General features: G+C 50.7%; 5 protein-coding genes across 6 annotated transcripts; 3 read left to right on the top strand and 2 right to left on the bottom strand.

Moving 5' to 3' along the window:
• Window positions 1–289: 289 nt before the first annotated feature.
• PPTG_10976 (hypothetical protein) lies at window positions 290–3,272 on the top strand. The gene has a single exon (XM_008906513.1). The coding sequence runs from the start codon at window positions 361–363 to the stop codon at window positions 3,127–3,129; it is 2,769 nt and encodes a 922-aa protein (XP_008904761.1). The 5' UTR covers window positions 290–360; the 3' UTR covers window positions 3,130–3,272.
• A 1,345-nt stretch (window positions 3,273–4,617) lies between these two features.
• On the bottom strand, window positions 4,618–7,651 carry PPTG_10974. 2 transcript variants are annotated; one of them, XM_008906510.1, is made up of 2 exons: window positions 7,021–7,651; window positions 4,618–6,946 (listed from the first exon to the last, which is right to left on the bottom strand). In XM_008906510.1, exons 1-2 carry the CDS (start codon window positions 7,331–7,333, stop codon window positions 5,400–5,402), a joined length of 1,860 nt encoding a protein of 619 aa, XP_008904758.1. In that variant the 5' UTR covers window positions 7,334–7,651; the 3' UTR covers window positions 4,618–5,399. The 2 variants fall into 2 exon arrangements, with proteins under 2 accessions (XP_008904758.1, XP_008904759.1); XM_008906511.1 differs by having other exon boundaries at window positions 4,618–6,961; window positions 7,021–7,043.
• On the top strand, window positions 4,755–5,392 carry PPTG_10975 (hypothetical protein). Its single transcript, XM_008906512.1, has one exon. It carries the CDS (start codon window positions 4,771–4,773, stop codon window positions 5,272–5,274), a length of 504 nt encoding a protein of 167 aa, XP_008904760.1. The 5' UTR covers window positions 4,755–4,770; the 3' UTR covers window positions 5,275–5,392.
• PPTG_10973 (hypothetical protein) lies at window positions 6,987–9,135 on the top strand. The gene is made up of 2 exons (XM_008906509.1): window positions 6,987–7,346; window positions 7,417–9,135. Exon 2 carries the CDS (start codon window positions 7,717–7,719, stop codon window positions 9,034–9,036), a length of 1,320 nt encoding a protein of 439 aa, XP_008904757.1. The 5' UTR covers window positions 6,987–7,346; window positions 7,417–7,716; the 3' UTR covers window positions 9,037–9,135.
• Window positions 9,080–10,868, bottom strand: PPTG_10972 (hypothetical protein). The gene is made up of 2 exons (XM_008906508.1): window positions 10,151–10,868; window positions 9,080–10,085 (listed from the first exon to the last, which is right to left on the bottom strand). The coding sequence occupies exons 1-2, from the start codon at window positions 10,733–10,735 to the stop codon at window positions 9,270–9,272; spliced, it is 1,401 nt and encodes a 466-aa protein (XP_008904756.1). The 5' UTR covers window positions 10,736–10,868; the 3' UTR covers window positions 9,080–9,269.
• Window positions 10,869–10,988: the final 120 nt, after the last annotated feature.

Here is a 10,988-nt window from a genome sequence, read left to right as displayed (position 1 = left end):
TATCGGAGGCCGATATAGATAAAACGGACAGTGGTTAGGGTAATTAGGGCCATTTAGCTATATCTGATCAGATTTAGAGACTTAAGTGGCAGAGGGACGTCATTCCATATTATGGCCTTTGCTTTCCGATAGCATAGCTTGTTGAGTTTAAAGTAATTAAAGAGTATATATCCACTAAAATATTGATACCCAGCAGCGCGGTAGCCTAAAAAACTGTCATTATGATTGTCTATGGCGGCTAGGTTACTTCGTTTTTAGTCGTGTTTTTGTGTCAAACCATAATTCTGAACCTCCCCCTAATAGCGATAGTACCACTAATGAGAGGATAAATAAAGTTGTTTATTGATTTGGAAAGCTCTGATGCAAGCGCAGTGGGAAGCCGCACAGGCCGGCCTACGTGTCTTCTTGGAGGAAGATGGCGACTATGTACACTTCCTGGAATGTGTTGAGAAGGATCTGGCGCGAAAGCTTCGCTTTGAATGTCGTTCGCGAGGCGGATCTCTCGTGAATAGCGTCGCCTTCGACCGGTTCTTGGAGGCTGTAGCGCAGCTCCGTCACATCCATACATTTTTCCAGGCAAAACTAAAGCCGGTGTTGGAGCTTTCAGCGCGTGGAGCCCTCAATTTAATCGATATGAGGTGCAGCAGCTTCGTGGAGATTTTGGCGGATATGCTGGGCCTCCTTCGCGTCCAGTACGGACAACTTCATTGCCGAAAGGAAGCCACCCAAGCCACACTGGACGCAGTACTATCGAAACAAGTAAAAGCCTGGGACGGGGAGGTGCTGGGGAATTATCTGGGGAAGCAGCAGATAACTGCTGACAAGCTGCTGGATCGACCATTGAAGCGGTTTGATGAGCTGGTGGAGTTCGTTGAAGCGCTGAGCAAGACTCTGTCCGAAGATGGAGCTATTAGCAACGACAGTGATGCAGGCACGGAAGAAAAACTCAACTACGCTCCGCAACTGATGCATATTGTCCAGGAAAGCAAGCACTACATTCACCTCGTCAAGGCCGATGCGCGCGAGGAGAAAGAACAAATTGCGCTTCAAACTTGTTTTCAGGGAGACGGAGCTGAGGCCTTCCGCGATTTGTCCGACAATAAGCTGCTTCTTCACGGAGAAGTGTTCTTTTCGCAAAGCGATCGTAGTGAAGCTGGATCAGAGACTGCTGGTTCGTTTACTCAGCCAGATATGACCTACATCCATTGCTTTCAAGACGGAACTTTAGTTTGCAGCAAGCGACAGGACTCTGAGTCACGGTCTTCGTTCTCGATCTTGCGTTGTCTACATCTCAAGCAGGATGCGGCCTTTTTGGAATCCATTCCGGCCAGTGTACCAATGCTCGGACCAACAGAAGAAGCGTGTGCTTTGGCACTGATTTTGCTAGACACAACACTCGTATTTTCCTGGAGAGACGCATCGGAGTGTCAGCGATGGTCTGATACTATTGGAGGCTTCTTGGAAATGAATGGATCACGGGCTGACTATCTTCACCAACACAGAGCAATCGGTGACCTTCCTGTTCTTGAGGAGGTTAAAGCGCAGCTTGTAGAAACGGAGACAATCCCGACCAAATTTGCATCGTTTTATGACGATCATCTTCCTGGAGTCTTCTGGATGACAGCTGATGGCGCCTCGGAGCCAAGCAAGTCTGGTTGGAAATTGGTTGAAATTGTCTTTTTTGCTAGATGGCTTCTAGTTTTCAAGCTCGATGGCTGGAAAGGACATTCAGCTTTATGCCAATTTAACACTCGTGCACCCGAAATGGAGATTGGTGAGCAGCCACGAGGAGAGAAAGAGTGGAGTTTGGTGATTTCGAATGGATCTGCATGCAGCCTAACACTTGTATCCAAGAAAAGAACTAGAATTGACTTCTGGTTTGATCAAGTGTGGAGGGCCATCGAGAATGCCCAGGTTGCAGCTAGACGATGTGAAAGAGAAAAGAGGGAAAGACAAAAGATGGAAGAGGAGGAAGCTTACATGCGTCATGACAGAAAGAAGCGAGGTGAACTAGCTGGGAAGAAGCGAAGGCTTGTGGTCTTGTCTGGCAGGAAAGAGAGTGCCATTGACGAGAAGCAAAACTCCTTCTCTGATTCAAGTCCAGCGGGCTCTAATGGCTCCAAGCCTGATGATAAGACGGACGAAGAGTGTGGCGAGCAGGATAAAAGCACTTCAACGATCACTGTGGAAGAGGAGTCTACTGCAGCTCCCCCAGCTAAGAAGAAGTCCCGGCGATTGTCCGACAAGTCGAAGCAAACTTTGACGGCAGCTTCTGCCGAAGAGAGCGTCAATTTTGATTCCATCGCCTCGCCAGCTGTCACAACTCCGAAGAGAAGGTGGCTGAAAAGGAAGTCCGAGGACCCCGATGACACGGCCCTGATACCAACTCAACCGAGCTCAAGCATGCCTACTGACGAGTCTACGAGTGAGATTGATTCTACACAGCTCCCTGCCAACGAAGCAGCCGCTGAAGAACGGAAGACCCAGGAAGTACGAATTATCCTCACTGGTATTGAGCCTACTGCTGCAATCCGAAAGAAGATCGATTCGATTGCAGGTGCAGCATACGAAGAAGATATTGAGAAGGCAACGCATATTCTAGCCCCTAGGAACCAGCTGAAACGAACTGTAAAGCTGCTTTGCGGGATATCGCGCAGCTCCCACGTCCTGGACGAGCGGTGGCTGGACGAGTCGGCTCGTGTGGGCGCTCCTGTTTACGAACGCGCTCATTGCCTGAAAGATTCTAAAGCCGAAGCGAAGTGGAAGTTTGATTTGAGAAAAACCATGTACGACTTTAATCCCGAGCAGCGGCAACAGCTCTTCGCCGGGCATCGGGTGTTCATCACCAACCACAAGTCGGTATTGCCTCCGGTGAAGGACCTCGTGAAGATCGTTGAGTGCGCTGGTGGCGTTGCTGTGACCACAGGAAGCGCTGACCCGAACGACGTGGTGATCACGAGTGAAGCAGCACTGGGCTCGGCCTCAGTTCGCAAGGCCCTGACGCAGGCGAACCCGCAACGGATCTACTCGGCTGAGCTGATTTTGAGTAGTATCCTTCAGCAGCACATTGATTTTGACAAAAACCGCCTTGAGCAATCGGGTGGTAGCAGTAGTCGCCGACGCAGGTAGATGTTTGGACTAGCAATTTACATGTCGGATGGCTAAGATGAATATTCGGCGACGGAATAATGGTAAATTGTGCCAACTTTGGATCAAATTCAAATTAGGCATTCAAGTTCCTTAAAATTATCAAGTCAGATTTATAAATTTATGATTATTATTATGATTTTTCCGTTTCGAGCTTATAGTCTTCTTCGAAAAGGTCGAGTAGGAGCTTCACAGTGTGGATCCTGGGTGGAACCACGGTGACAAAAGCAACCAGCACTTTTATCTTGAACGTACAACACCGACTTTACCACGACAAACCATGAGTAAGAATGACAGAGACTGTCTTTTGGATACCGCCCAACTACTTTCTGACGATCAATATTCGTAAGCCGCGGTAGGTTGGGCACGTGGGCTAGCCGTGGATTGTCAAGCTCATGCTCTTCATCCTGGTCGTTTTCATTGGAATAATCCTGGCGAGTTTCGGCGTACGCGCAGGGTGTAAAGTTTGATTGTTTTTATAGCATTCCCGGTCGGCATCCGGGAAGAGGGAGGAGGCGATGACTTTCAAAAGTCATGAAGTCCCGTCAGCTGAGTAAGTTTCTGGAGTTACCATCACAAGTATTACAAACTCAGGACACAATAGCATTGCAGGCTTCCTAATGTCGTGGCGACTCAGTTACTAGTCGTCTCGAGCTTCTTACGCAGAGCAATCGCTCCACCGATGCATTCCAAATGTATTCAACACTATTGAATTGAATGGTTCGGGAGTAGGTATGATGAAAAGATAGGAATGGGCATTCAGTATGTCTTCTGTACACTACCTATTAATAATCTCAAGATGCCTGGGTATTATGAAATGATAGGAATAGGTGGTCTGCACATTTTCTATACTCACTACCTACTCTCAAAAGTATTATGAAGTCAAAAGCTAGGATTTCAAGCGTCTTGCTCAGTATCGCTAGCAGTGTGTACTATGTATTGGAATACTAGTACGTTTGGTAGGTTTGGACAGTACTTGGTACATCATGACTCAAATCACGTTTGCATGGCTTTACGCGACTTGAAGGCAGACACTTACTTTAACCAAGTGAAATGTTGACTCGAGTAGATTTTAGGGGTTTAGTCGAAACCGCCGGCACCTTGTGCTATCAAAATTTGCCCAAATCGCAAGTTTGGACAACTCGTATTTCCATCATCAGACGAAACACTTAAAGGGTTAAACAAAGGCTAAACTGAGGCTTTATTCAAGTACCGGGATTCCTGACTCGGGAAACTAGCCCCTGCTAAAACGACCTTTATCTTCAGTGTCACCACAAACGTTCCTCCTGACGCCGATTAAAAGATCTGTGGGATGTCCAACCAGAAACCTTCTCCCGGGTCATGGGCTCTATCCCAGGACACTAGCTTTTTACGTCAAGATCCGCTGCTCGATGGGGGCTATTCTCGCTAAAAATTGTAGCCTCAAACGTTCAAGCACTCAGCAAAACATGCAAAGGCGGCAAACTACTTTTACAATGCCCATTTGATGACTGGTACCCATTTTCGAGTGAGCAAGCGACTGTCCTAAAGTTCCATTTTTACCTGACAACAGACCGGCGTCACAGGCATCGTTTCGCGGATCAACATCACGGCTCATTTACGAAAAAACTAGCTTGAATCAACATGACTTCGACGAGTTCCAGCGCTGCCTGCTCGCGCTCGCTTCAGTTCCAGCAGCCCATAACAATCGGACAGAAGTACTCGCATGGATCAGGAAGTAGTCGACACACTCACTACTATCCGCCGCGCTCGCTGCGCCGACGATCCTGCCTGCGCAAGGAGAGCGCTTTCACGTGTGGCGGTGCTTCACACGGCTCGCGCTTGGACGAGCTGTCCACGACCAAAATGATCACAGTGAGCTACTCGGCCGCACCCAAAAAGACGCTGTCGTTCGCCGATCAGTGCGGCCATCACCTCGTGCTGGAACGCGAATACTACCCCGACGATGCTCCTGTGTGCTACTCCGACGTGCCAGTTGAGGTCACCGTCGAACGTCAGAACCGCCGACGCAACAATAGCTTTGACATGTGGATGGAAGAGACCATGGCGCGCCAGCACCTGCTGTCCATGTGCGTTGTCTCGCTGTTGGGCTGTGCGCTTCTCGGCCTTCGCCAAACCGCCAAGTAGGCAATCATTGACGCACTACCAGATCACGTATGTACCAGTAATTATTATTCGTTCATCGGTGCACTTTGCATGAGCGACACCCTCTTATTATCGTAATAAACACGTCAAACAAATCATCGGCATTGTTACTTCCGTTGCTTGGTGGCCCATGTCTTCTTGCCTACAGTGGGAAGTTTCAGACGATGCTCGTCTAACTCGACGCGTTGCTGCAAAATACTGGTGAGAATTAGTTCAGGCGAGTAAATCCGCTCAGGATTCGCACTCGCAAGCTGCTTGCGCACTGTCGCCACGGCCAGCACTGCCTCACTAGTAATCACTAGGTCATTAGCCCCAGGTTTTCCTTTCGAAGACGCTTTGCCACCGGCGCACTCCACGATCTTCACCAAGTCCTTCACCGGCGGCAGGACGGACTTGTGGTTGGTAATAAAGACGTTGTAGTTGGCGAACAAGCGTTGGCGTTGTTCCGCAGACACACCATACATTGTGTTACTCAGATCGAATTGCCACTTGCTTTCCGCCTCCTTATCACGGAGGCAGTTCGTTTGTTCATCGACCGCCGTGCCGACCCGCGCCGACTCGTCTAGCCAGCGTTCACCCAGAATATGCGTACAGCACGAAATACCACACAGTAGTTTCACCGTGCGCTTTAACTGAGAAGCAATGACATGCGTGGCCTTCGTAATGTCGCTCTCATAGGCTGCGCCAGCAATCGCCCTGATCTTCTTCCGGATAGCAGCGGTAGGCTCCAGTCCCGTCAGGATGATACGAATAGATCCATCCTCTGCTTGTGATCCTGCCGACTCACTGTCAGTAAATGATCGACTGTGTGCTGCTCGTTTCTTGTCACGAGTCGAGGCAGGCGACTTATGCTGCGAACGCGCTTTCGAACGTGGCACCACAGGCAGGTGGTCCTCTTCATTCAACTCGATTCCAGTAGACGGATTGGTATCCTCTTCTTGAATGTCGCGAGTTACCTTGAGATCGCTCGTCTGATATGCTGTAGATTGACCGTGCGGAAGACCATCGTTGTTTTTCACCTGTGTGTCCTGTTTCTCTGAAAAAGCTCCCTGGTCAGTGGCTGACTCAGCATCATCGTGTCTCGACCGTTTTGCCCTAGTGTAGCTAATTCCCGGAGGTTCATTGTGGTCACGCTTCGAGCTATGGCGCGGTCTTGGACTTCGTATTTTTTCTGGTGTCGATAGCGATCGTCGGATACTCTTCGTGTCTGCTACAGGAGATTCCCCTTTTGCAGTCGACTTCGAGTAGCTTGCACTCTTTGTAAGACGTGGTGTCAAGCTGTCCTGAAATAGTGTCTGCTTCTTGTCGTTTTGGCTCTTCGCTGGCGATTCCTCCTTCGGTTCACCTTCGATCTCTGTCTCACCACCGCTGCTGTCCGGGTCGGAAAGGGCTGAAGATGCTCGAAACGGGGTGCGAGGCTTGTAGACTCTCTTCTCCACAACTTCTGGTTCTTTCACTTTCTGCTGGAATGAAGCTGCGATGGAGGACAGTCCAGCGACAGAGCCGTCTTGTTCCAGCATGTCGTCCGACATGTCCGAGTCGGCATCGTCGTCACTATCTCCCATCCTAGCGTCGCCCACGAGGCGACCTGTTCCGCTTGCTATCGGCAACGGCACTGCCTCCTCCAAAATCTTTCGTTCTGGCTTGGGTAATTCTGCAACCATTCAGACTTCAACTCATTAGTCACCTAGCATCACGAATCCCATCCCTATCCATCGTCGGTCCTACCGTCTTGATCCTCGGAATTAGTCATGCGGATCTGCGTCTCCTCCTCATCCAACTCGTCTTCATCATTAATTTCTCCCTGAGAGGGCGTAGCTGCGACAAATACAGGAGCTAGGCCTTCTATAGGCTGTGTAGCACCTTCCGTCGCTACCTGCGTCGCCTGGCTTTCCCGTTGCGTCGGTTCTCCCTCCAACTGCGACAACGCGGCGCGCTTGCGATGGTTGGCTGTATACCATTGGCCTGGTGAGTCTCGAAACCCTACGGGGGTCTCTTGTCCAGACGAATCCCCGTCGAAAACGCACGCGTCGCCAGCCATGACGCTTGCTCGAGTGAGTCAAAAGCTGCACTAAAAACACGTGGTAAAACAAAGTGAAATTAACTATTTCGATGTTGAATTAGCAAAGCTAAAGTTGCCAATCAGAGCAGCAGCATCGCTTCAAGCTCTTTGATCTCGACGTTAATAGAACTAATTTCCACTCAGCAGCATGCTCAACCGACCTGCAGGAACCTCCACAATGCAATCTCGCCGCCGAGCTCATCTAATACCATTTTTTAAAGACTGCCATTTTTGAAAGCACTGAAATGGCTCTTGTGACGACGCAGCCTTATCGTGTTCTGATCTGGCTTACAATGGTGTAAATATGGAATGTCGCGCGAGAACTTGGGAACAGAAATTCTGCATCACTGGGAGAAGACAACATGAGTATAAGTGCACAAGTTGGCGCCTTGGAACTATGCCCTGAAGCCGACTCTGCCCAGCATTGTAAGAAACCTAGTGATCCAAGCTACTCTGGCAGCAACAAAAATGATAACGAGAAAAATGCAAGAAACGTGATTCCGACGGACAACCAAGCACTAACGTTGTCAGAGGCCAAGGAATTCGAGCCATTAAGCGCATTGGACGAACTTCCTTTGTTGAATCGAACTATTGCGAAACGTGGTCGACGTCGATCTCGAAAGCGTGATAGATACGTCAGCACAAAAGCGGGAGCTCCTTCTGCCAGCATTTCAAGAAACAGTGGTGATAATCAAATGGCACATTCCGGTGGGATCGATGAGAATTCACTCCCTCAAATTGTAAAACCTGGTGTGCCATCCTCTCAAAAATTAAACTCACCTCTACGAAAAATGCACAATCATCGGACGTGGAATGGAAGGTTGAGACAGCGAGGAGATATTGAGGTTTCTCGATCATTGCAACGACGAGTCTCGAGCTCCGATGATACCCTTGCAGCATTGGAGGCGACCAAGACAATCCTTTTGGCTGAAATCGAGTCCGATGAGCGCTGTGCAAGCTTCCTTCGTCAGAGAGTACCAGAGGAGGCGCGTGCATTGTATCCTGACTCTCCTCAGAGCCAAATTTTATACAAACTTCGCGATTTGGATCGGAAAATCCTGATGAACAAGGAGAAACTGGCACAAGTTCGAGAAAGAATCGCAGATCTGGGAGGAAAACCAAGTTGGTTGACTATAGATCCCAAAACTGAACTAACCGGCCACGAAGACAAGTATTTAGACGCAAATCAACAGTCACAAGCTTCAACTTCGATCAAGGTTTCCTCAGTAGCGAAAGGAGCAGTGATAATTCAGTGCGGTTACCGAGCATTTCGAGCGCGTCGTCACCTCGCTGATCTGCTAGCCAAAACTTATCAACGTGTGTTAAATCCTGAAAACAATCAATATTTCTACTACAACCGCATCACCAACCTGAGTCAGTGGGAAGCCCCGACGTTGCTGCGTCGTTGCCACTGTCCACTTGATGCCAAGCCATTGACACTAGCATACACCAACGACCCAGCTCGAGACGCAGCCGCAAAAGTTATTCAGAACATGTTTCGCCAACGCGCTTTGCGAGTCTTCATGCAAGATTACAAGCTTGGCAACCTCGAAAAGATCTTTGACGCGAGATTCGGCGCCTGGTATTACTTCAACTCGCGCACCAATCGTAGTTTTTGGGAAAATGTGCACCATGTAAGGCTCACCGCTGCGAATTCTGCAATATATCACCCTCCGTCCTGACAAGCCAAAGTAGTTAATTCACCCCTCCATTGCGATAAAAAATGGGGAAGGTACTAGTGTTTGTAGTGATTCATTTTTTTCTTTCCATTCGTTAATGCATCTCCCCTGTGGCAAAGTGGCGTACGGCCCGTCCGCTTTCCCATACAGAAAACTCTCCTGATTATCTTGTTTCAGCCTCTATGCCTCATTCTCCTTTCTTAACGATGCCGGGATGTAGGGATGACACGACCCGCTTAGTATCGCAGCCAGTACGAGCGACGACGGATGAAGTTGTAGTCCGGCAGCTCGTGGATAGGGCCCGTAGCAGCCAGGGCGTGCTCCTTGTCGTTGATGACCTCGTCAGCCGTCTTACGGACAGCAGCAGCGTCGACAGCGTCGATGCGAGCGAAGATCTCGGCGGGCGTCATACGGCGGCCGTACGTCAGCATCTGGCGACCAATGTCCTCGCAGATAGGCGACGAGCCGTCCAACTGCATCAGCATGTTGGCCTTCAGCTGCGTCTTGGCACGCTCAACCTCCTCGTCGGTGGTCTTGTGCACAAGACGCACAAGAGCCTCCATGGTGTACCACGTCAGGTCGTTCAGCTTGTACTTGTCGGCGACAGCGTACACACCGAAGAGACCAGTGTCCTGGTAGCACGTGTTGAAGGACATGTACGAGTGAGCAAGCTCCTTCTCAGCAACCACCTGGCCCAGCTTGGACGACATGTTCATGCCGGCACCCGAAGTGCGGTCCCAGCTGCCGAGCAGAGTCTGCATGATCAGGAGGGGGAACGAGTGTTCGCTAGTCCAGCTGAAACCCTCGAAGGCAATGGCGACGTGAGCCAGAGGCATGCTGTCGTCCTTGACACGGACGTCCGAGCCGAGGAAGCGCACGGGCTCCAGCGTGGGGGCCACGGCAGGAGTCGTGGGCAGGTCGCCGAACGACTTCTGGGCCAGCTCCACAAGCTGCGAGTGGTCCACAGCACCGGCACCGGCAATGACCATGCGTGGGGCCGTGTAGTGCGTGGCGATGTAGTCCTGCAGGTCCGACTTCTTGAGGTTGCGGATCTAATTGACACATCAAGCTAGTCAGTCAATCTGTACGTTCCTACAGCAAGGTTTCACCCACGTACGTTCTCAATGGGGCCCAGGATGGTGCGTCCGAGACCGTTGCCCATGAAGGCAGTCTCGTGCAGGCGGTCGAAGACAACCTCCTCCTGCTGCTTGTTGACCTCCTCCATCTCGCGAAGGATGACGTCGCGCTCACGCTCGATGGCGGCCTCGTCCAGCTTGGAGTTCTGCAGAATGTCGCTCAGGATGTCCATGGCACGCGGCACGTCCTTCTTGAAGACCTTGGCGTAGTACACAGTCTGCTCGCGGCTCGTGTAGGCGTTGAGGTGGCCGCCCATGTTCTCAATCTCGAGCTCCAGCTGCTGCTGCGTGCGCTTGCTCGTGCCCTTGAAGGCCATGTGCTCAAGGAAGTGGGCAGCACCGTTGTTCTGAGCCGTCTCGTAACGAGAACCAGCGCCGATCCACACGCCCACGGTGGCCGTCTCGCCGTGCGAGCCTTCAGAGGCCACGCGCAGACCGCTGGGAAGCGTCGTGACCTCAGTGGCAGGCGCGTTCAGCACGTACGACGGGTAGTTGGACACGGCGGCCGCCACCGACGACTGCGCGCGGGTAAGCGGCTGGCGCACGAGGCTCAGCTTGGACATCATCTTGCTGCTTCTGGGGGGCGAGCTTCCAGGCTACGAATGGGAGACCACCAGTACGCTTTCGAGGCCTCACGTTTGGTGGGGATAATTTCCGATTTATCGGAAGAGAATTCTCAAAAATAGAGATGGGTGCAAAGATGCCTCAAGTTTTGCTCTGAAGGTAAAGCTTACTGAATTCAAGCTGCGAAGTTGCTGACAAGAATGTGTGATGGAAAGATTTTGGCATATTTTCCTTGTCGGCATATAAACTTGAATA

This window comes from Phytophthora parasitica (assembly GCF_000247585.1).
Source record: "Phytophthora parasitica INRA-310 unplaced genomic scaffold supercont2.23, whole genome shotgun sequence".
Classification (NCBI taxonomy): Eukaryota; Oomycota; class Peronosporomycetes; order Peronosporales; family Peronosporaceae; genus Phytophthora; species Phytophthora nicotianae.
The sequence above is the reverse complement of the archived record's forward strand: the minus strand, read 5'-3'. Positions and strand labels throughout refer to the sequence as shown.

Coding starts and splice junctions, on each gene's coding strand:
- PPTG_10976 (XM_008906513.1), top strand. CDS start 361: ATGCAAGCGCAGTGGGAAGCCGCACAGGCCGGCCTACGTGTCTTCTTG.
- PPTG_10975 (XM_008906512.1), top strand. CDS start 4,771: ATGACTTCGACGAGTTCCAGCGCTGCCTGCTCGCGCTCGCTTCAGTTC.
- PPTG_10974 (XM_008906510.1), bottom strand. CDS start 7,333: ATGGCTGGCGACGCGTGCGTTTTCGACGGGGATTCGTCTGGACAAGAG. Junction 6,947..7,020: donor TAATTCCGAGGATCAAGACG/GTAGGACCGACG, acceptor GAATGGTTGCAG/AATTACCCAAGCCAGAACGA.
- PPTG_10973 (XM_008906509.1), top strand. CDS start 7,717: ATGAGTATAAGTGCACAAGTTGGCGCCTTGGAACTATGCCCTGAAGCC.
- PPTG_10972 (XM_008906508.1), bottom strand. CDS start 10,735: ATGATGTCCAAGCTGAGCCTCGTGCGCCAGCCGCTTACCCGCGCGCAG. Junction 10,086..10,150: donor TCCTGGGCCCCATTGAGAAC/GTACGTGGGTGA, acceptor TGTGTCAATTAG/ATCCGCAACCTCAAGAAGTC.